The sequence below is a fragment of the Rhamphochromis sp. 'chilingali' genome (assembly GCF_963969265.1).
Source record: "Rhamphochromis sp. 'chilingali' genome assembly, chromosome: 4".
Taxonomy (NCBI): domain Eukaryota; kingdom Metazoa; phylum Chordata; class Actinopteri; order Cichliformes; family Cichlidae; genus Rhamphochromis; species Rhamphochromis sp. 'chilingali'.
The window spans coordinates 41,740,662-41,765,776 of NC_137948.1; the positions used below are offsets into that span (position 1 = coordinate 41,740,662).

A 25,115-nucleotide genomic window follows, 5' to 3' on the forward strand; every position below is an offset into this window, starting at 1 on the left:
TAGGCTCTACTCTGCTAGTCTCTATCCCATATTGCTCTACCTCTGTATCTCGCGGCTTTGCCATCATACGTCCTTTTGTCATTTAGGTTTCTAGTGCCTGGATGATAACCAAGCTCTGCTGATGAATGATGAATGTTACTACAATAAGCTTCCCAGAAAGCCTTTTTTTGTAAAAGCCCCTGAACATTGTCCTTAATGGACAGACACCAGTTACTTTAATAAACTGTATATTTACATTTGCTCCTCATGTTCAACTACAATCAGAGTAATTTAAACATCTGCATGTTCAGAGAACACAGGTATTTTTTACTAAAAACCAAAATGTGATTTTAACTTTCTATCAGAATTAACCTTTAATAAATCTAGTTTCAGGGAGTTAAGCAGTTGGTGTGCATTCGTTGTCTGGTTGTAATTTGCTTCTAAGAAACAAGCTTACTCGTAAGTTGAAAAGTATCTGTTCAAACCACCGGCTTCAGATTTTGCAGATCTATTGCTGAGCACCTGAGTAAAATTTGGAAAGCAATTCTCATATTTCAGCTTGAGTTACCAGTGAACTGACAGCTCCCTGGATCATCCAAAGCTGGACATGTTTCATTTTTGTATATATGTTTTCTCTTTAATTTCCTGTGACAAATGACTTCAGCGACACATGTTTGAGTTGTGCTCAAGAAAGATGCTCAGCCACATTGTGAGCAGGCACACACATTCAGGCAGTCCCCTTTTTAAACGGCCCCCTTTTCAAAAAAGGAAATTAATTATTCAGTGCGTTTGATTTGATACAATACTATAAATTCAAACTAGGAAAGAAAAGAAAAAACTGGCTAGGGTTAACAGGAACAGGAGCTGCACGAGCTAAAAATGATATTCTTACGTACACTCACCCCCTCACTCATAAAACTCAACATGTACTGATTTCACATCATTAGTTTTTATAATCCTTTTCCACTTTAATGAACACCAACTGTATTTTTTAACAAAAACCCCAAAACAAAACAAAAAAACCCCAAAAAACAACAAATGTTCCAAGGGAGGGGGCGGGGTCTCGACAACAGGTTAGACGACTCGTTGGTATGTTTCCAAAAAAACACATCAAATTGTAAATTCTATAATAGATATACTCGTTCAACAAGTCTGTGTAATCTGTCACATTAGATCCATTTGATGTTTATGAGGAAGTCCCCTATGATCACCGCTTCAGTGCTGAATATTTACTGCAAGACCGGTCGACCGGTTTAAGGCTTCCGAGGTCGACGGCAGGGTCAACGTCGATGTGTCGTGCCCGCAAAAGTCCGAACTGGGTCTCGCTGGATTCTCAACCCTACGGAGAGGCGTTTCAGGATTTTACTTCAGAAAGAAAAGGCCCCGGTAAGTAGTGTTGTGATCTTTTTCTTTCCTTGTCCTCACATAACAGGATTATCGCAACATTTAAATATATAACTGCATCGCTTTTATAAAAACACGCCTGGACCGTCATTTCATTGTGGGAGAAGGATAAAGAATCTGGATGATTTTAACTACACAACCTCTGCTCAACACAAACAAGCTTGAGGTTTGTTTGTTTTTTCTTCCTGGGGGGAGTGGAAACAGGTATCCATGAACCTTTCCATTTAATTCTTTGCTAGGAATACTGGCAACAAAAACAAAACAACTTAAAAATAAAATAATGCTTGCATTATACAATTTATAATGTAGTACCATGCTAGCGTTGCTCACCTCGTCCTAACCATTTATTAGCAATGTAGAATCAGTGCTGTTGGAAACTACAACACACACTATGGTTATTAACCCCATTCTGCCCAGGTTGTTTTTTTTAGTTTACCCAATCACAGCGCCCAAAAGTGAAGGAAGACCAGGAGGAACGTGTGAGAGAAACAAGGATGTGGGAAAGTATCACAGCAAGGAGGACTAAGTGCTATAATTAAAGCAGCAAATGCAGGGAGGAAAAAGAAGAAAAAACAAACCTCAGACACTTCATGCATTCAGAATGGCCGACAGCAGGAAAGAGGAGGACAGGGTTCACAGTTTTCTCAGCTACGAGCCAAAGTGGATAAAGGGGTGTTTACGGGCTGGTCATGTGACCGTTAGCAGGGTTGGCGATCATTTCGAGGGTCGAGGTGCTTGCGAGACTTAAAACTTGCGTGCTGACTAACAGATGGGTCATCTGCTGATGGGCAGAATGGGGATAAAACTACATTCCTGGTCTGTCTAAACAGAATTTTGCTTGTTAACGTAAAAAGAGTCTGTGTTTCCAACACACTGTTCAATTCTTGGCTTTGTCTTCTTGTTTCTTGCAGTTTCTTTAGAGAAATGAAGCCTGCTGCAAAGTACCCTCTGGTCTCCCGCTCTGGTCTGTAGTTGGGGGTGGGGGTAGGGAGTGGGGGCGACAGGGTTGGTAGTTCAGACAGGGGGTGCTTTGCGCTGGAGTAGATACTGGTGGATGTCTTCTGCGTCACGCTTAAGCCAGGCGGCATTGAGGAGGATGTTCTCACAGCACTGCTGCACGGTACGCTCGGCCGCTGGCGCCGGGTGACTCTCAAAGAAACTCTGCAGGGACAGAAAGGAAGGAAACCCTTAAACCCCCTGTTGCATCATATCAGTAACAATAACACCACATCAGATTAATAAACTGAATTTACAATCACACTGCAGAATCTAGATAATAAAGCAGAACAGAACCTCCTACAAAGAATAACATTGTATATAAAGTGGAGTTTCGATTTCTTCATGAACCACTTTTACAACCTCCTTTTGGAATTCTATCTGCATTTCTCTCATGTGCCAACATTTTCCATAAGACTTCCAGTTTCCTCATTTAGAAATCTGGACTGGGAAAATGCTTGTGTATTCGTAGCAGTAGGGTTTAAGTTGCTCAGGGCAAACAGGCAGAGACAAGCAGGCAACGAGTAAAGTAGCAGCTGGCAGAGTGAAGTGGGCGTGCATCGATTTCAACTACAATTCCACTTAGAGCAAATAAGCAACTAATAAGCAACTACCAAAGACACCAAAGGATGCTTTGTTTGTTAAAGTTAGATGGAAATATGATGGGGTGGGAAATATCACATGGAGTAACCCTCACTGTTTTCTCAAAATCTGAATTTTTGCCTCATACTCAGAGCCACAGACCCTGACTTCAGGACAGGAATTTAATATTTTAATCACCTATCAGCCTTTTTGGGTCAAAGTCTAACCTAAAACGCTGGATTGGTCATCAGCGGCAAGGATCCAATCATCCATCCTGTTGGGTTTTTTTCTCTTTGTTTATTTCACCACACAGTAAAAGTACAGCTAAAACACTTTGAGTAGAAAAGCAATGCACAAGAACCATTCCCTGTACCATTCATTTCCTAACTTGGAAAATTAATATAATTTAATTAAATCCCACAAGAGGGAGCGCTCACCTTGACTTCCACAGCCATTTTATCAATAGCAAATCCATCGACTGTGAGCTGCAAAGACACACGAATAAGACAAACGTGAGCAGACTACAAACAAATAAAACGGATGTCATTTTTAATTTTGTTGTACCTGTGACAATGACAATAAAGACATTTTGATTCTGATTCAAATATTTGTAGCCTGACCGAACACAAACTCCAAGTTATGAAATAAAACATAAAAGCATAGACACGCGTGTGTGTGTGTGTGTGTGTGTGTGTATTTTACAGTGAAATAACCAGAAAACCTCAGGAAACTGTAAACCTCAGGCCCTTTCTCTACCTTGATAAGCCTTGATATGAGAAATCCTCCCTGGTAGCGGTTATAAAGTTCCTCCCAGTTATCCTTGACAAACTTCCAGGCAGCTTTCCGTCCTTGTTTACTGCTTCCTGCCACTCCCCCGATTACTGAAACCGTGTCCTGGGGACGAACGTCTTCCTGTTGGGACGGGAACATGCAGAGAGAACTAAATTAGCTGCTGTGGTATTTGACAGAAGCCATGTTGGCCTCCATCACACTGCAGCTGGAGAATCATCAGACTTTTCTACAACTCCTTTAAAGCTGTAACAAGAAAGCACAACATCCAATTTTATCGGTCCACCGTCAGTTTTCATGTAAAGCAGCTTTAACTGTAACGTCCTTTAGTTTTGAGCTGACAGTAACTTCAGCACTGACAGGGACTTAAAGCCAAATGCAACACTTTTCTAAAGCCAATACTCCAAATTTTACTCACTCTAATCTATAAGTTGAGTCACACTAAAAACACGACTCAGGGTTACATACGAAAAAGCTTGCAGAATAAAAACACCCCTGGGTCTTTTTATTTGACCATGATTGCAAGTAAACGCCATTCCTTTCTTTTCCTGTATCCTGAGAAATAAAACTACGCTTGAGAGCCGGCAATTAAACGGTCTTATGTACCGAGAGGGCAAAGTTGAGCACTTTCTGGATGAGATCAGGGGCAGAGATGGCTCCGAGAACTCGCTCGATTCGATTCTTCTCCTCTTGCATGTCTGCTTGCTTGTGGAGCTGAGGGAGTAGTGACAAAGACACAATGTGACCGTGAGTACCCAACTACAGTCACTCAGATCCAACTCCTTTGGAATTATTGGTGCTAAATGACACAGAGTACGTCACTCAAAGCTTCACAGTGTAAGATGGAGACATGATGTAGTTTTACCTTCAGCATCGTGTCCAGTGTAGCACTATCTCCATGCTTCAATACTGTTAGATACACCTGTGGGCAAAAAGATGCTTCGACATTATCCTTTAATAACGTTTAACTGAATTACACTGTAGTATGGTGATGCTGCTATACTGTATTTTGTTGGGCCTTCAAGGTTTTTTTCCCATCGGCATGTATCTTCTAATCACTTTCAATCAAATGAAAGCTTCTGATCCCGTCTGAGATAAGCACCTACAATCTTACCCCTTATAAAGTGACGTTTTTACCAAAGATCAGGTGACCTAAGGTCATGTGACCAGCACTTTATTGAAATTCTACCCAAATCTTCACAATCAAACCTCGCCAGTGACAGTGGCGTCGTCTTGGAGGTCAAACATACCGTTTTCCTCTCCTTACAGAACACACCTCCTGTACTGTAAGATGCTTTATATGTACAGTGCATGCTCACGACAAACAGCGTTTTTTTAAAATACCGTTGGCTCTGTATGATGTCACAGAGAATAGACGTTGCTAATAAAAGGTCATCATGAGCACTGTGGACTAAAATTAAGACTGCTCGTTTCATGCTGACATGCTGGGGAGTGCACTATAAAACCAGATTAAAGCCAGTTGTCTGTGTGAGGAGAGCGGCTCTGTTTTTACCTGGTTAAATCCTCATGGTAACTTATGCTGAACATGTAACCTTGTTAGGAGCAAGTTATGTTCAGAGTTTCAGTTCAAAGTTGGCTGGAAGAGCCCAGTTTCACTAATTCTTTGATTTACAGCATGTTTCAAGTACATTTATTTTATTGGTTGACAGTTTTCTCTGTGTATGTTCTGCTATAATGCCTAATGTGTAAGAGACAGCAGCAGATTAACATAAAGTATAAAAACATGTGTTTCAAAAATGTAATATATGCATGTTTAAGTAGCATATAGCTTCTCTGCTGGGGGATACCTTTTATTTGCCCAAGTTGTTAAGCCATACCAAGCTAAAGAGATTTCCAGAGTTACAGACTTTAAAATAACAAAAGCCCCTTTTAATACGAGGCGCAGAGAGCCTGAATTATGAAGCTCTTCTTAACAGCTTGTTGATAACCATCATCTCCAAATGGGTTTTAGGTTTTGTCGAGCTCACTCGCTCAAAGACAGCGCATCTGTGTTGAGTTTCCTTCATAATATAGAGCTCTGAGGGGCCGCACCAACGCTCAGTATGAGATAAATAAGGCTCAAAGTTGAACTGTCAAATAGTTATTCTAGTAGAGTCAGCATAATATGGAGTTAGATATAAGCACAACATATGAACTACAAAAACAGAGGAAGGCTCATTTATAGATAGATTTGGGGTTTTTCACTAGTTCTTGCCACAGTCAGTGTGCAAATGACTGACTGGAACTGCCAACTACTACAGACTTACATAGTGTGTGTCCGCAGGCTATTTCACTGAGTAAACAAGCCTAACATACTAAAAAAAGAAAAAATAATGGTGGAAGAAGATCTTCAGCTCAAGCAAGACCCGACTGCAGCCTCATGTCCACATTTTAAAATCTGAACTTTTTTGTTTTATTAATCTGATTTATTTTTTAGCAAATTGAAGCAAAACATACTGATCAGTGTGAATACCATCTGACACTGTTCGTTGCCAAAGTGCCTGCACAAGCTCAGCTTACCGGACTTCTCAGGTCCGCAGGTAAAACCTGCTTGCCATCCACGTGATCCTTGAATCTCCGCCGGGCCTCTTCCAGTGTGGGTTTGTGTCCTGCCTTACCCAGTTTCCCCAGAACCAGGCTTCTCAACAGAGCATCCAGGTGACCTGTAGCACACAAAAATAGCCCTTAGGTTACTCCATTACTCATGGACAGAGCTTTTTCACACTAATTTCAGTCAGTCATCTTATCCGACCTGTCTCCAAAGCAGAAACAGTGGAAACAAACAGTTCCGAGTTATATATGGTTCAGTTCAAGTAACCGAAAAGCTCATCTGATAACAGGGTAGCTTCTCTCATGGCCTAAAAAAAAGAAAAGCTTTTTTTTCTACTGCTATTTTGTACCAAAACGTTTTCAAGTTTGAAAATAAAGGTCAAATATTTTACTTTCCTACTCTCTACATTCCTCCTGCACAAGACTACTCTCAATTTTAATATTAATAACAAGAAAGGAATGGAGCGGCTCTAAGGAAGATGTGAACACCTTGAATGCAATCTCTCTACAACGCCTTCTCACCTTCCCCCGGTTTACTGTCCCAGCCGAGCTTGAGGCCAATGGGAGTAAAGAGGTCCCGGATGAACTCCTGGATTTCCTCGTGGAAGTCGGTGTGGGACAGCAGAGAAGACAACACTCCCAGGTTGCAGCTCAGGTCACTCCACACTGTGTAGTTGGGCTCATTGACAAAGGCTTCCATCAGCTTCAGCACCTCCACTGTGCTGATCATCCCTGCACGAGACTGAGGCCACAAATCAATTAGAAACGAAAACATCCCGGCAGGATGAAAGCCTTGTGCTTCATGGTGGATGTTATAGTTTTTCAAGGTGAAAGGTTTCTGTACGAAAATTAACTTTATAACCACATTTGAAGTCTCAAACTGCAGGTGCAAAGGAAAAGTTGTGCAACAATGGTACTAACACTAACAATAAAGCATTTCATAGAAAACGAAGAATGGATTTTTTTCTAAGAAACGTGGATCCATTTCCTGAACTGCCTCAGGGTCAGAAGAAATGCTTTTCCAGTAAAGTGACTGTGTGTGGCATGTTTGAGCTCAGGGTTAGAATATGTTTCCAAAAAGAGAAGAGATATGAACAAACGAGCACTTTTTGTCACCATACGGCCATCACGTCCACATGAGCTTGTTTTTAACGTGCAAAACAATAAGTTTTAGTTGAATGAAGACGCACAAAACCTGTTGAGTTGTTCGCTTTCAAAGCAGAACAACTGAACAGATTTATGATTAGCCGCCGTTTGATCTTGTGAACATTACTCCTATCACACAGTGTCAACATCTAATTTGCCTGCAATAAAGTTCAGGAAAATTCCAATCCTTTGATAAAGCTGCAGATTGTGTAGGAGTAAAGAAGGAAGCATAAAGGTCGGATATGAATCCAAAACCACTTTGTGTTGAGCCAGTGGGAAGGAAGCAGAGGACGAATGAAGAGTTTGCCAGTGCGTTTAACTTGTTACAACAAAACCAAGTCAGCTTGGAATCAAATCACATAAAATGTGATAGCTGGGAGTTAAAGTGGGCCAGAAGAATCTGGAACCAGGTTCCAGCACCTTCAGTAATGACTATTTAGATCTCATAGCCAGATTAATGTATATTACTATCAAAGAGTTCATTTTGCAGCCTGGTGTTGCTCCCAGTAACAACATGGTGATACTGGCTCAGTAATGGGAAAGTAATGACATCCCAAGGCCAGCTTATAGCTTCAACACATCTCTGTGAGCTGATCCATCTAAAAAGCACTTTTCGTGAGCACAAACAGAATAATATCTTAGATAGCAGGTCATTTCATTTTGCTCAACAAATACCAAACAGACAATGTTTCTATGCAAGTTGCCAAAAAAGGAATCTGCTAGCTAAATGTATAGCTGCTGGATTTCCCAAAGAGAGAAAAATGGTAACGTGGGACTCAGAGGTGGAGAAAGATGTTTAAAAACCAGGAGGCTGTAATGTTATTCAAAGTAAGGACTGCTCGGGAAGTGACGATCTGTCGACCTTTGTGCATTTTGCAGTTTTTAAACATGCGGTGCTGCTCAAGTTACGCTTTTGTCAAATGTCTCGCAAACAAATTCAAGTTTAATTATGTTATTCAAAGGTTGTAGGAAATACTGTACTAGGCACTAGGTTTAGTGCAACATAAACTGATTAGTTTCCAGTAATGTGGTGAAATTTACAGTAATGCAACACATTAGCTCAGTATTCATTTAAATCCAGGGTCAGAGATATTTATATTTATCTTCAAGGTGATGATACCGAGAGTCAATCACAAATTTACTTTTTACCAGCTTTAGTGTCTAGAAGCTCAACATGAGGGCCATGTAGCTCTGGAAAAATCTGCTTCTGTCACTGACCTCTAAAAACATTGTGTTCAGAAGTGTTCACAATAATTAAGAGAAAGATACATCATAAGCCATTCACAATTTTAAATTAAATATCGATGGAGGCATACAGAGACATGCTGCTAATAGAAGTTGACAGTGTTACAAAACCGGTCATTAGAAAACACTTTTGTCTCTTTCTAGCTGAAAACTGTTGAGCTTGATTAAAGACACAATAAATGCGCCGCTTTAAAAAAGAGACACAAAGCAGAAAAAACGAGCTTCATTAGCTAGATCTGCTCATTATTCCCAATTAGTCAGGTCCACTCTTTGATGCAACACTTCCATTATAATTTCAGATCGTGTAATACATAAATCTACCAATAAGAAACAGTTGTACTTGTTTGACTATCTGTTTTTTTCCACGTTCATGTCCCACATTTTCTCTTCACTCTTCCTGCTCCCTTGTACTGTAAATCAGGTGGCTGTTTACTCTGGAAGGGAGTGGATTTCCTTTCTACATTCACAAGCAGTTAGCTTTGCAGCCAATTACATTCTGCTGTGAACAAAATGAAGGAAATACTATTCTTTAATTGTTTTGTTTCCCAGCTGTGTGTGTGGCTTACAAGGGAGAAGAGGTCATTCTGCAGTCCCAGTCGGTCCACAGGCTGCAGGCTGAGGTCTCTGATGCCTGGGAGCAAACTCTCCAGCATGGACGAGCTGTACTGGATGCGATAGAAGCCCACAGTGCCGGGGTTGATCTGGAAAACAGCAGAAAGACAAGTCTGAGTCAGACTGTGGGAAATTTGGGCTCTTAACATTTTTACCCTTTACACTGAGTGCTGAGCCTTACACACTATCAGAATAACACACTATCAAGAGAATAATCAACAATAAGCTTGCTGTGATGAGTGAATTATTTCTTAGGTGAATAAAAATGAGACAATAGTGAACAGCAGGCCTCCAATCACTATTCTCCACTACTGACTCTAAACTGCACTGGATACCTATAGTCAGATCTAGCAGTAATGGGATTTCAACATATTGTTTGCATCAGCTGTGAAGCACTGACCCATTTAAAAGCATTTACCATGCTTACTTCCTGAGGAACTGTTAATTTGCAAGTCACATTTATAAGCAGCTGAACAAGTCCATCGTTGTCCTTGCCAATTTACACCGTGGTCATTATTTTAATGACCACACAAAAGAATAAATATAGCTGCTTAACCTGTTCCTTTGAGAGTGAACTGGGTTCACAGAAAAAGTGTTATTTGACTCTGTGATGCTTACAGCTCGTCCTTCCAGCTGACAATAAGGAGCTCAGTCTGTTAACTTTATTTCAACTTTAAAAGTTACTTTTAATGAAAAGACGACAGACTGACGCATCTTCTCTCATTAATTCTTAAACTCAGTCTGCAGCTGTTGCAAGGGTCGAAATGACACAATCGAGCAATTTACAAACAACGCAAATGACATCTTCACTCAGGTCTTACTACGCATATCTTGGAATGCACTCTGGCCTACAGGAAAATTAATACTACTGCTTCAGATATCTTTATATATGTATACAGAAGGTTATGTAAAGATAAAATATTAGACTTTTAGATGGGCCATTAGTACAACAACCCCAGAGTATATCATAGAATTTGTCATTAAAATGCTTAAAATGATACCAACACCACAAAACTTAAATTACCAAAGAAATCTAGCAGACTGTGTCAGGATCCATGTGCTAGCCAAAGTAGCCACACCCCTATTTTGAAGCGTTATTGAAGCTAAAATGCAGGGTAACCCCTGTACACTTGTCATGAAGACTGAAACCGGCAGAGGTCCAATCTGATTTTTTGCACATGGCTGTAAACATGTATCATCTGCTGCAAAATCTGGGGTTGTAACTTTTTGGCTGAAGTATTTTACCGTTTTGGTGGTGGCATCATTTTCAGTGCAGGATATTATTGCTTAGGGACCTCACCTTGATCCACTGGTCTGGGCCAACACTATTCAGAGTGATGGTGGTCTCCTGTCTGTCCAGCAGAACCTTGAGCTTGGTGCATTTGGGGTCCTCACTGGTACAAATACTAATGGGGACCATCCAGCTGGGGCAGTTTTCTTCTGTTCAGCAGACAAATGATGGAGCCACCACAGGAGGATTAGATTCAAAGTGTTTTTCTTTTTTTAGCTCATTAAAAAGCAACCTTAGGTCTACATTTAGCTAGCTAGCTACTTTCAGCTGTTCCCTTGTTACAAGGGATTCCCACAACAGGCAGCTACACATTTTCTTATTCAGCACATTTTTGAGCCAGATACACTTCCTGACACAACCCTGAAGGGGTTGGAATTGAACCAGTGACCTTACGCTTGCTAACCGAATCTGTTAACCACTGCATCTAATGGATTTGGTAAATCCACATTTTTTGGACATGTCCGTGACAAACACTCACCATTATGTGGTCCACTGGCACAGAACTTCTTCTGCGATATCTTGAGGACGCAGTCATCACCTTGCTAAAAATAATATCATGAATATCACAGTCAAGGCACGCATGAATGTCACAGCAGAAAAGAACCAAACGCTCAACTAGAAAACTGTAGGTGTAGAATGAATGTGTTCATGTCACTGTGTTGGTTTAGGCCAGTTTCAAAATCAACTTCAACAAATATAAGTGCATGACCTGAGTCAAACAATCAGATTAGACAGCTCACCTGTTCCTGGTCGACGGCTATTATGGGGAAGCCCATTTGCTTGGTCCATGAGCCCATCACTGCAGCAATGGGTTTCCCACTGGCCTGTTCCAAACAGTCCCATAGGTCCTCTGTGGGAGACAGGAAGAAGTCAAAAGAGTGACTCCACACAACAACTTGACGTAAAGGGGAAGTATTTCCTGCATGTGCGCTCACCTGTTGATGCATTTTTATGTTGGAACTTCAAAAGATAGGCGTTCATTCCTTTCCTAAAGTCCTTCAACGAAAGAGAAAGACAAGTACATTCATAAATATTAAACATCAGACTGGAAACGACGACAGATACCACATCAGACAACAAACCTCATCTCCGATGTAGTTGTGCAACATGCGAATCACAGATGCTCCTTTGCTGTAGGAGATGGCATCAAAGATTTCATCGACCTCTGATGGATGGCCCACATTCACCTTGAGAGCAAAACACAAAACCATAAGTGGGTGTTACAAAGCTGACAGAAGGCCATACACAGCAACACACACAGACCTTAATACATCTAATTTTATCTGTCCTTCAACACACTCAGTAATTAAGAAAACAGGGCTCTAGAGTGCGACCAATATGGTCGCAAATGCGACCAAATTTTTCAGTGGTGCGACTAAAAAAAAAAAGTTGGTTGCACCTGTGCGACCAACTGTTCAGGTAGCAAAAAAAAAAAAAAAAAAAAAATCTGCAACCTTCCCTGTGGTCAACAACAGACACACATTATGCCCCTATCGTGGACTAAACCAATCAGAGATAGTAAGGGGCGGGACCTCTCTGATTGGCCGTGGTCCAGTTGAAAGTGCAGGTGGAAGTGGGAGGTGAGTAGCTTGAATAAAGCGATATCAATTCATTAAATCCTGAATCGACTTTTAAATATAACTGTGTTTTGCCAGAAACGCCAGATTCTCAGATTAAAGCTCACAAAACCATTTCAACAACCAAACAGCAAATGAGAGCAGGTACACGGACTCCACACAGAGACGTAAACACAGACCGACGCATCAGAATCAACTTTGTCTTTCTCGGCTTTCTCACCCGCCGGCCCGCAGACGGACACGCTGTCGGAGCTCAGCGATTCTGATGCGTCAGGTCCGCGCTGTGTTTACGTCTTCTTGCGCTGATTCTGAGCTGCAGGTTTTGTCTCTCCAACCAAAATTCACCGAGCCAGCAGCAAAAGAAGCAGCAAACTGCGCTTCACATTTGATCAATGTCGTCATGAATTTTGCTTCCACGACTATTAAAATCACACTCCATGCACAGCTAGCTCTCTCTCTGTACTTCAAGAACAGTTTCCGTCTCCAATCTCTGTTTTCTGTATTATTCATTGGCTTATTACCCACCAGTCTACCGCTGTTCACAGCGCTTTTTCTTTTTCACTTAAATGACCTCGGACAAGAAAGCCTATTTTTTCTGTTATTCAATACTGAATTTAAACTTTATATGCAGAACATTGTAGAATATTTTTAAGGTTATCTGCTATAAAAAGCCAGACCAGGAAAATCTCCTTCATGTTTTTCTGTGTTTTATTCTTAGTTACTTTCACACAAAGGCATCTGCTGTGATGTTCACAATTCTGATGAAGTCAGTACTGATAAATGATCAGAATTATAATATTTCTGACTGTCTGAGGCCAAGTTGAATCGAATCGGGACTTTAAAAACCAGAATCGAATGGATTATAGAAATCAGTGATGATACGCAGCCCTAGTGAGCAGCCTAGGCACCACAGACGTGGATGTAGCTGTAATAGGAAAAGAACTATTGCTCACTTTTCTGTTAAGGCCTGATCCTTCTGAAATTCATAGCCAGTGCTCTGACACGGTGGCATCAATCTTTGAATGCTGAAAAAGCACAGTGTATCCAGAAAAACACATTATATTATATAAATTATTATAAAATTTGTGTACGCCTAACTTTTGTGCCGGTACGCCTAACTTCTTAAAGTTAGGCGTACCGGTACGCCCATGGCAAAAAGTTAGTCTAGAGCCCTGGAAAAGATTATGTGAGTTGTGAATGTGAAATCCAGATGTTAAGGTGGGCTTACACCCTAGCGATATGGTATCAATAAAATCACTTTTTTCCTCCAAAGAGACAAAAAGTTTTTTTAAGTGACTCCCTGCATACATCTTGGATTTCAAAGCTCACCTCTATGGGATGGCTGCTGTCCAGCGCGTCCAGATCCAGAGCGCGGGTGTAGTCGGCCGAGACAAACTGAGTCCAGATGTCATATTCTGGGAAGCAGTGGTCCACACACAGATACTCAATCCAGGATGCAAACCCCTCATTGAGCCACAGATGGGTCCACCATTCCTGCACACAAACACAGACAGGCACTAAGACGAGACCGTCCTCCAAGTCCTTCAAAACTAACGGAGCACAACCAAACAAATTACAGTCGTTCCTGAAGCACGACGAGTTTCCCAAAGGTAAAAAAGGAAACATTTACTCGTTTGTTTCCCATTATGGACAAAGTTCCTTCACATCGTTGCAACTCTAGTTAAAAACGATCATCTTCAAACTGCACCCCAAAGCTACATTACCTACATTAAAGGCTAACATACGTTTGGATATCTATCAATTTATCCACCAATCATAGGAAATTCCTTCGTTAGAGCAGGTAAAAATGAAGATAACCACAACCTGTAACAAGAAGAGCTCAAGCAGGGTAGTACGTAGCTCAATAAAAGAAGCAGACCAAATTACTAGACTGTGGACTACTTCAAGCCAGAAAAGCCAATGCACTATGTTGGAGTATGGATGCACCTTCCATGGGACTCTGAAAGAAGGAAATTCCAGATTCTCCAGGCTTGGAAAGAGTAAGGCTACGTTCACACTGCAGGTCTTAATGCTCAATTCAGATTTTTTGATCAAATCCGATTTTTTTGTCTGCTTGTTCACGCTACAAATAAAATGTGACAGCAAACGCGCTCTAGCGTGAACGCTCAAAGCGCCCGCATGCGCAAAAGAAGACGTCACACACAACGCGCTCTGTTTAGACCCAGAGCAACAGTATTGTTTGACTGATGGCCTTAATATAAAGACTTCAGACTTCATGTTTCCCAATTTTGCTTTAAGTTATTTTGTTATTTACATAATAATGTAAATAACCTAATAATGATCCTTATTACTGTTTTAGAGGAGCGCTGCTTCAAAGGATAGCTGCAGATTTCTGTCAGAATCTGCAGATTATACAGTACAAAGAAAATGTTCACGTTTCTCCAACGTTGTCTTCCCAACAGTTTCACTAACATCTACACTGGATGGCCAGGAAGCGTTCACCATGTCTTCTCCGGCGCTTCTCTGGAGCTGATAATTAGCGTCTGTCTTGTGTCAGTGACGTAAAAGACGGATTTAATGCGACCTGACCGTTCACACAGCAGTCACTTTCTAAAACATAGGATATGTATTGGATTCAGCACCACATACGGAAGTGACCCAGATCGGATTTGAAAATATCGGATTTGTGCCGTTCACACTGTCACACCAAGATCGGATAGATGGGTCGCATAGGGTCAGAAAAATCGGATTTGATGCGCTTTCGTCTTCAGTGTGAACGTAGCCTAATATACACTGCCAAGGGCAAACAACGGGACTTTCTGAATATCTGGAAGCCATAGATGAACATACGGAGTGGAGGCGGAGGTTATTCATGAAAAAAGGGGGAATCCTGTCCCTATTACTTGCAAGATTTTTTTGTATCATTGTGACAGCTATGTTCATTAAATATCTGCTTTCTGTTGTATAAAAGAAAATTACAATAAAGATATGAGAAAAATAAATGATAATATTATATAATGGTGTAAAAATGACTTAATGTATTATAAACACATTACATATACAGATATTTTAAGTCATATGCATATCTATTTATACAGTATGCATAAAGAGCATGACAAAAAAATAAGTCAGGCACTACTTTTTCTAATATCTTGAGATACAAATCAAATACTTGATATGAGTTTCACATTCTTATGGAGAGTGCAGCGTCGAGACATTTTCTTAATGCCGTGAATTGAAGGACTGTGTAACCAAACACCTGAGGACAGTTTAGAGATTAAGACCAAATAAATAAGATTGACTGATTTCTCCAGAGATTTACATTTTGTCTTCTTCAACTTAGTTTATAAAATATCGTCCAGTTCGTGTTTTTGTTTTGTTATTACTACATTTGTTACGCTTTTAACAGGAATACATAATTTTCTGTTCTGCGTGTGTGTAACTGGTGTCAGTTTATAGCTTTTTTTTTTTACCATGGTGACCAAATTTCCAAACCACTGGTGGGCAAGTTCATGTCCAACCACCAGTGCCACCCACTGCCTGGAGGATGAGCAGGAGTTCTTCGGGTCAATGAGCAATGCCGTCTCCCTGAAAACAGCAGAAACTCGAGGTTAATACAAAGACGGCTGAAGGTCGACGATTCGTCTGCAACCTTTGCCCTCGCTCATCTGTCTACAGTCCCATCGCCTTCTGTGCAGTTTATCAAGGCACTTCAATCTATTTGAGGATGCTAGATGAATGCGGCTCTGTGCAAATCAGATAGCAGCTGAATACCTAACAGGTGGTGGCACATTCAGCTAAGCACAAAGCAATTAAAAAGCCATTAGGGCCGTCATCCATAAAGAAAAATGAGTCTAACAACTGTTAAAGCCTGATTACACTCATGTTTAATCACATAGTTTATAAATGTCAGAGCAGGCTGCAAACCACAATTTCATAGACTTCACAGAAACATTTTCAAAGTGCTTGTTTATTCTAATTAACAGCCCAAGACCCAAAGACATTACATTTACAATGACAGAAAACAGAGAGATGGAAAATCTCCCATCTGAGCCACAGCCTCTAGAAATTATATCCTGGGTGGAAACAGACTTTATCTGCTTGTAGTTATGCTATTATTACATGCCTATTCATTATAAATACTATGGACACACTCACTCTGAATTTAGCCAAGTTAAAATATCTTATTGTGTTTTGTAAAGCTTACCTGTAGGTAACAAGGCCCCAGTTCTCCATGGCACCTGAATGGGAGGAAGAAGAAAGTGTTTCAGTTCGACTTTAACCATTTCCAAACTTCCACATGTAAGAACCTAGAGCTACTCACCAGCAGCGAAATCAGCAATAGCTATGAGATCAATTTTAGGCAGCGGATAAGGAACGCTGAAGTAGTCATTGTAGAAAGGTAAGGTCTTAGTTGCAACCTGCAATAAAAAGATGAAAGAAAATAAAAAGGAAAAGCACTTGTGTTTGATTCTGTGTCAGTAACCATCCAGCAGATCCACGTCATATAAACGCTGGTTAATTTGTCTGTTTTCTCATTCTGCTTACGGACAAACTTTTTACTTCAAGGTAAAGAAATTATGCAGTGAATAAAGCGACAGGTTGGGTTCAGCTCTGTAAATGTGGTATGTTTCAACAACAGCCTTACCTCCAGGGCAAATTTCCCTTGTTCAGCCTTTCCAACCGGTGTATAGACGCGTACCATTACACCATCTGATGACTGGCTTTCCACATAGTCATATTCACCAATGACAAAAGCTACAAGGTATGTGGACATGATGGGCGTGGTGGCAAACTTGACTTCGACAAGGTTTTCATCATCTGGGTGTGGCTTTCGATCAATGACATTCTGGAGAGAAGATCGATGCAAAATTAAAAAACTAAATATTCTCAGAAGTGAATATGGCTGAAGTGTGTACTGAAAATGACTCCGTTTAACCAGCTGATTGACAAAATATAGAAGCAACGAGTAACTGACTGTATAAATCAAAACCCTTTGGTTTATCCCAAAAGTAACCCTAACACTCTACAAAAAGGGTTATTCTAATCTGTTCTATTCTGCTCTATTGCCAAGTTCACAAATAAACGATCGTCTTAAATAAATACTGAGTAGGACACATTTTGAAAGAGTTGACAGCGACTGCAGAAATAACATTGTTCTCACAACTTTAGAGGTCAAAGCAGAAAATAAACTGCAGCAGGCATGTAACACAAAAAGGTCCCGAGATGGAGTAGCCTATGTCTGTGCGCAGTTCATAATTGCATGACAGTTTTAGTCTTTCAATTAATACCATTATCCGGGGTCCTATGATTACAGTTGTCTTTCTTTTTCTTTCCATTTATTTACAACTATTTTTTATCCTTTCTACTAAAAGAAGCCATAAAAATGTCATTATTAAAGAAAGAGTGCATTAATGTCATTCGTATTAAATTGTCAGAAAGAGCCAAATTTAACTTCACGGTCACTGCCCAGATGGACCGCGTCAGCCTGGAGGGGCGCTGCGTTTGAAATAATCAGAGCCAGATGATGCTGTCTGATTCATTTAGGCTGTAAAGTCGATCAGTTAAAATAGCAGAAAACAGTATACAAAATAAACACATGATACTTACTAAAATTTCCTTATAGTGACAAAACTGTATGTATACAGTAGTTAGACTTCACACAGAGCTGTTCATATTTAGCCAGAGGAAGAGTACACAGTGACTGTCTGCCCTCTGTTATGTAAGCTACACAGAAAAAAGAGAGGGAAAAGAAAGGAGGGAAAACACAGACATGCATAAAGGAACCCTGGCAGCAGAGAGTGACTTGGTCACTGTGGGGTCGTCACTTCCTCGGAGGGAGGAGTGGACATATGACACGTACCATATTTGACAAGGCTACTCGGTCCTTGGGAACTATCAAAGTGATGTCAAAGGTGGCTTTGATAGCTGGCTCATCCCAACAGGGGAAAGCTCTGCGAGCATCCGTGGCCTGGAGAAACAGGGGTGTGAGGGGCAGAGGGGAAAAGGACAGATTGTGAGACGAGGTGTTGGGTCCAGACGAGGCCAGGCTGTGTTTACCTTCAGATCACACACAGCCTCTCATATTCCACCTTCTGGTCTTTTTGTGTGACACCAGCTGCAACAGACTTCACTTCTGGTAAACTTAATGTTTACATTAAGTTTACCAGTAACTGTCACAAATAGAAACTTGAACCAACATACATAATTATCTATACACGCTAGAGATGGACCGATCCGATATTACGTATCGGTATCGGTCCGATACTGACCTAAATTACTGGATCGGATATCGGAGAAAAATAAAAAATGTAATCCGATCCATTAAATATCACGAAAGCACCTCACAAAACTTGCAACACGCCGTAACTCGCCTCAGAACGTCGGAGCAGTATACATCACGTGATAGAGCGGCTGTGGCATGCGGGACCTGTCGGTGGTCTGGATAGCATGTGGAGCTTCGCTAGCAACCCGGCATTTCATCTCCGACAAAGTTATCCCCGAGAGAAGTAAAGCAAGTGTGTAAGTCCATCTCTGAATGTTTGTAAAGCATTCCCACGTTAAGCTTAACGAGCGACTGCCTCTCGCTCTCCGGCTGCTACTTCAATCGTGAAACTGCTAATGATCAGCTGATCGGCTTTTCTGTCGGGAGTCCGTCTCTCTTGTTTGTTTTTGGTCCACTTTGCGCCAGAAAGAGGAAACCAGCAGCTGAACAACAGCAGCACGTTTAAGCTTGATAAGCTGTTGTTAGAATTTATTTAATATTACTTTCTACACCAGGATCTTTTTCTACGTAGCTGACGCTGGTAACTGTGCAGGGGCGGATCTAGCAAAGTTTAGCCAGGGGGGCCGATAGGGCATTAACAGGGAAAAGGGGGCACAAAGACATACTTTTCTTTCTTATTCTCATTTAAAATGTCTAGCTTTTAATAAATAATTATCTGACACCCAAAGTTTTAATTTGATGTAAAATGAATAGAAGTCAATTACTGTATATAGTAACTATTAAGTCTAATATATATACCCTAGTAAGCTGTAGTACATTTTCCTTTGGGAAGGTACCATCTGTGCAGTCTGCAATTTTGTTGAAGAAAGATGTTGAATCTATTTAATATTTCTTGAAAAATAATTGATTTCTGTGCATTTTTTTTTCACACTGCATCAAATTAAGGTTGATTACGTTGATTAAGCATCATGAGGTGGAGCGTGAGGGGTGGTTCCTTATTTTTTATTTATTTATTTTTGTTGTTGCTGGGAGTTGGAACCCTATTAGTTAGGTTGCTTAATATTTATGCTAAGTACTCTTTAAAATACCAGAATAGGGAGGATGGTGTAGGTCTAAGTTTATTAGATTGATCAGTATTGCTGAACTATGAAATATTTTTTTTGTATACAGGTATAACAGAATAGCTTTAGTGTTGTTGTTGTTTTAAACTTGAGTATGAACTTATACAAAATGCAGCAAGATATTTAAAAAACAGCTTTGTTGATTAAAAAACACTATATCGGATTCATATCGGTATCGGCAGATATCCAAATTTATGATATCGGTATCGGACATAAAAAAGTGGTATCGTGCCATCTCTAATACACGCCTTCATTTTTGCAGAGTGACAGGCTGTCACTCTGCACTGCAAACAGTCCTACACTTATTTTTAGCAGGAAACAATTCAACTGAACATTTTTGGCGTGGTCATGTAACCTGTTTCCTGATGTACAGAAACATACCTATGGCATATGCTTCTTTTAGATAAATGACAGTTCTATGTTTCCCAAACCAACAAGCTTGGCCAGTTGGAGTGACTGACGTAAGTATACAAGCATGGATGCATTTGAGCGAGTGTGGTCGAACTTCGCTCTCAAGCTCAACTTTCACTGCTCCCTTTTTGTGAACAGCTGACTGGAGTCATCATTTTAATCACAAATGAGACCCTGGCCTTTACTTAAGCTATCCCATCTTCTTAAAGCATATCGTATACACTATAAGTATTTCTTTGAAAATAAATCCAAACAGAAGCAAGATAGGTACGCTGAATAGTAGGAAATTAGATCTGCATAGATTTTTTTGCACTTGTTTCACTTCAGCCGAGTGTGAAAATTTTCACTTTTTCAGCTTTTTCTTTCTCTTTAATTGTGAGTGTAGCTCCTCACGAACTCACATGCAGAGGAACAGGTGAGAGTTATGTGAAGTGAAGAAAATAGAGTTGATGACAACTTGTTAAGTTACTGTAAGTGGTGCAAGAACTGCTTCCTGAAAAATCTTAAGCCCAACATGAGAACAAGGAAAAGCACACTTGAGTGAGCTTTTCGATAGTTGTCTCACTCGATCAGTGATTGTGTTTAGCAGAAATTATCACAAGCAAATACAGAAAAACTTGGCACGCACAAAATACTTTGAGTGTATAGGACATTTTTACAGCATTTACTTTGAGGTGAAAAAGAAACAATCTGCCAAAATGCATCCGTATAAAGAAAGATCCTCTTTATCCTCAAGCTGCACCCGCTGCAGAAGAAAAGCCTGCATGTAAATTACAGCCTGATTTCCTGCACAGTGGGTTCTGATAAAGGTGTCCTGGTCAGTGTCTATGCTTAATTGGCCAACTTCTGACAAGCAAAACTAGAGCGTATCAAATAGAACAAACTGTGAGAGACCACTCTGAATAGCAAAAACAGCCACATGACTTGCATGCCTCTGTTTTGCAACACAGGCAACTAAAGTGTTAAGCAATACACACAACTTCAAGTATTTTTCATTGAGGCCACTCACTCACCTCAAACTGTGTGACAGCAGCATAGCGAATCTCTCCAGTAGGAGATGTATATTTACTTCTATAGAATCCTTTCATTTTGTCGTTCAGCTCCCCGACAAAGTCGATCTTCAATGTGCCGAAGCCTGGGGTGACGTGCACAGAGAGAGACACACTGTTTGTACAGCCATCACCACAGGGGAGGTGAATAATAATAGTAATGATCATCTGCATGATCGTCCTTGTTGTTCTTAACAGTCATACAGACGGTTGCTTCAGAAGCAGGGACAGCCAACAGTCTCTTCTTACCTTTCTGTAGAGCACTAGGGAATGAAAGGGTGACTTTCTCATCCTCATTTTGGTAGTTAAATCCCGTCGCATTAATTTCTAAAAGGGACAAATTTTAAAAAGAAGATCAGAACATGTTGAGAACTCACGCTGTTGGCTTTGGGGAATGATGCTATTAAGAATTTTCAATCCTGAAATCAAATAAGATGGCTAGAAGTGACAATGCTATTCACAACAATGCCATTTATAAAAGCAAAAACAAGGTTTCCCTGAGTCTGACCCCCACCTTCTCCTCCCTGTGGTACAAAGGAAGCTGTGATGATGTCGATGTCAGCACAGTTCATCACAATCTGATTTGTAGCTTGTGTAACCTGTAAATATTGACATAAAACACGTCAACTTAGACTCTTTGCTGTGCCTTAATTTCTACATTTTCAGTAAATCACAGCAGCTGCATCCAAGTATCAGGAAGAGTTCAAGTTTAATTTTGGAACTACATCAATGGACCAAACCGTACCAGTGATTGTGAATTCAAATTGAACCTGTTTAGATTGCAAACACAGCAAATCTAATGTACAGATAAAAAATACAGCGTTGAAGGGAAACAATAGTTAGTGAAGGGAAATGAAAACAAAAACAACTAGGGGACTCTGAGTTGTGTGCAAAAAGCAGACGTTAATCCCCAACATAGAGGGAAAACCACAAACATTCACAGTTTGTGGCAATGTTATTTAAGATACATGGAAGCTGAGAGTATACAGTACTTGTGTACAAGTTTGTTTGTCTACCAAATCTGAACTGGTCATTTTACCAATTAAAAAAAAGCAAACTCTTTAAAGGCATTTGGAGTCTAATTTTAATGGGCAAACCATGTCACAGTTAATCAGTTTGCATAAAAACCCAAGTTGTCCAGGATTCTTCATGGAAAAAACTGTACCTGTGCTTCGCTTTTGCAACAACACCTTATAGAATTTGCGCACAATTAATGGTTGGCTATTACGTCATGTAAACATTTGTTGTGTTGTTTTTCCAGGTTCCCTTTTGTACCAAAGGTTTGCCAGTGTCTTGTTAATCTTTTTAACAGATGACTCTTCCTGACAATGAAGCACTTTACACTACCATTAGTGGTGTAAGCATATCATAAAGCATATAAGGTTAATCTTGGAAATGGTGCATGTTTAGACAGCGTCTGTGATCTGACTTGATTGCTGTGAAAATGTGCGTTAAGTAACTGTTTACAACCAGGCGCAGGTGTTAGCACACTCAACCAACAGGTGTCTGGACAATGGGACCATTTATACACAAGTTAAACAAACAGAGTCGCTTTTTCCGTCCTACATAGTATCCAGTCTACAAAGTACAGCCATTTTATCGATAGATACAAGTGAGCACAAGATACAGTAGCAAACGTACCGAAAGGACTTTTAAAACTTTGTCATTTTACTGTCCTCACGGTGTGTGTTAATGTACAACTTCACCTAGTTCAACCGTATTAGTGGGACTGGGGTGGGAGGGGGCTACACGATGTTGCCATGATTTAGCAAACACTAGTGAGTATTGGCTGGGTGCTAGATAGCGCTCTACCAAATTCGCGAATCGCCAATTATTAAGTATCATCTTCAAAAGCAGTGGGATGTTACTACGAGAGGTTACCGTCGCTGGTATTCACCAAGCTCCTCAACTTAGCGCACTGCCTGCCACTGGCAGATGGCTAACAGGTAGCTAGGCTAACATGAGAGTGCAACTCTGCGGCACGGGACTGTTGTGCTAGCTAGTCCGGATCAGCTTACTGTTAGTCACAGAAACATAACGTGGTTGTTTCTTTTTCATCCACTGGTTTAATTCGGCCAAATTGAGCCCGTCAGAACATTTAACACGTTGCAGCTTACATTAGCTAACGCGTGCAATAATGACAGCTAGTGGGCTAGTGGCTAACAATTTGTCGTAATTAGCTAGCAACTGGTAACGTTAGCTGGTCAGATTACATAACGAGATCCCCGCCATGCACAGATAAATCCATTTGTGTATCTACGGGGGTGTCGTGGTCAACATACCTCCACCAAAGCCTCCAGCTTGCCTTCAAACGTGAAGTCGATCAGGTCAGGCTTCAAAGACAAACCATAGTTGACGGGGTAAACGTCAGTAGGTAGCCGTACGAAGGGCCTCCTTTCGGGCATGGTTCCTATATTTTGGTTGCTTGAGCTCACGAAGACGGTGCTGTGTGTAATGCTGGCTATCGCTCTGAGTTTTATTAACACGGATCTGGCTACAACGAGCCTCGACAGTGAGGATTGGCAGCAAGTAGTGACTCTGGGCGAATGACAACGGAATCGTGCGGCCCAGAAGCAACAACATCAATTGAAACCCTCCCAGCACTGCCAGCTACGGATCTCTCCTCTCACAGCCCAAACAACTCCACTAACCCTGCGTCGACCTACAGACATGCGACGTCATCACGTTCCAACGTACTCACTGAGCGTGTGTGTGTGTGGTCACGCACAAACTGTACATACACGCGACAGTAATATTATCAAAAACCTTTGACAGAAAGATTTTTATACAGTTTCATGCTTTTTGTGTGTTTTCTGTTTCAGTATATTAATTTAAATCCCTTTCCCCCCAGCGAAATAATGAACAAACTGAAATTTGTTACACATGTTTGTTGTTGATATTGATATTTTGTTGTTGTACAATCTGGGACGTACCAATCAGATCTCAGCACATGGCTAGGATCGTTAAATGGACATCGAAGATTAGAACAACTTTTAAACAGGGGGTCTGTAGGTGATCAGCATGTAATCAAAAAGTCTGACTTGTGGCCATTTGTTTAAACTATCAGTACTGTCATTACACTGTTGACTTTCTTGATACTTAAGGGATTCCTTATCAAGTAACAGCGTTAGAAAGATATGATTTATAGCAGAAATATGAACTCTGTGTTCTGTATGTCAGAATTACATGTGCACTAACATGTGACAAAGGTTCTTAATTAACAAACATGAACAAAGGTGCATGTCAAGTTTGAAGTCTCCTTCAATTGTCATTTTTCTGTGGAAACACAACTTTACTCTCTCAAATGTTGCCTTGATACGTTGTTCTCTTGTCAGTGTCATTTTACACAGCTGTCAGCTGTGAAATCCCTAACAAGCTGGCCACTATATGGATATTATTACAAAGTTTCATTTTTTATTTTCAAGAAATACTTGTTTCAATGTATCTGGCTATACTTGAAACATTAAAAACCAAATAACCACTGCAGTGAGGCCATTTACCCAACTCTTTATAAATGCTTATAAGTCAGAAATTAAGAAAAGTGTAATCTCACAAATATACAAGAATCTTCATGATATCAGCAATCACTCAGCGAAGTACATAAAAGAAAGATGGGGGGGGGGGGGGGGTCTGGTGATTATAGAAGAAGAATGGCAATATCTGTATGGCCAGATATTGCTGATATTCACCATTGAAGGAATAGATGTTTAAATGTTTGTTTGTTTGTTTTTAATTAAAGTAACATATACTAATGCTATTTATGTCACCATCTGCTACTGAGTGTGTTGGTTTTCGACTGCCCTCTCTCTGGATGTATATAGTTACAAACTACATCAATCTGTACTTATGTTTGTTTGTTTTTTGTTTGTTATTTTTTTCTCTTTTTTCTCAAACCTGCGTGAAGGAAAAGTACTTGACGTGATGGCAGACACCTAGACTACTATGCTCCCCTGTACTTATATGAGTTTTAAAACTAAGGAAGCTAAATGATGTACATTTTATTTTATGCATAACTTCAATAAACATTTAAAAAAACAAATGTAATCTGGTTGTTACCATATATAATTACAAGTTTTCTTTAAAGTACATTACTGGAACAATAACAAAGAGAATAACACTTTGGGGTGTTGTTCATAAGAATGCACAAAAACAACATGATGGGCCGGTTGGTCAGCA

At 40.4% G+C, this 25,115-nt stretch overlaps 1 protein-coding gene across 2 annotated transcripts; it reads right to left on the minus strand.

Moving 5' to 3' along the window:
• Positions 1-926: 926 nt before the first annotated feature.
• npepps (aminopeptidase puromycin sensitive) lies at positions 927-23,604 on the minus strand. 2 transcript variants are annotated; one of them, XM_080881415.1, is made up of 23 exons: positions 23,222-23,604; positions 21,454-21,538; positions 21,189-21,266; positions 20,904-21,025; positions 17,996-18,103; positions 16,781-16,981; positions 16,457-16,553; positions 16,340-16,373; positions 15,606-15,720; positions 13,501-13,665; positions 11,677-11,781; positions 11,530-11,590; positions 11,335-11,444; positions 11,073-11,136; positions 10,604-10,740; positions 9,258-9,392; positions 6,823-7,042; positions 6,271-6,413; positions 4,616-4,672; positions 4,357-4,464; positions 3,718-3,873; positions 3,399-3,446; positions 927-2,544 (listed from the first exon to the last, which is right to left on the minus strand). In XM_080881415.1, exons 1-23 carry the CDS (start codon positions 23,342-23,344, stop codon positions 2,398-2,400), a joined length of 2,619 nt encoding a protein of 872 aa, XP_080737541.1. In that variant the 5' UTR covers positions 23,345-23,604; the 3' UTR covers positions 927-2,397. The 2 variants fall into 2 exon arrangements, with proteins under 2 accessions (XP_080737541.1, XP_080737540.1); XM_080881414.1 differs by having other exon boundaries at positions 10,604-10,743; positions 23,222-23,603.
• Positions 23,605-25,115: the final 1,511 nt, after the last annotated feature.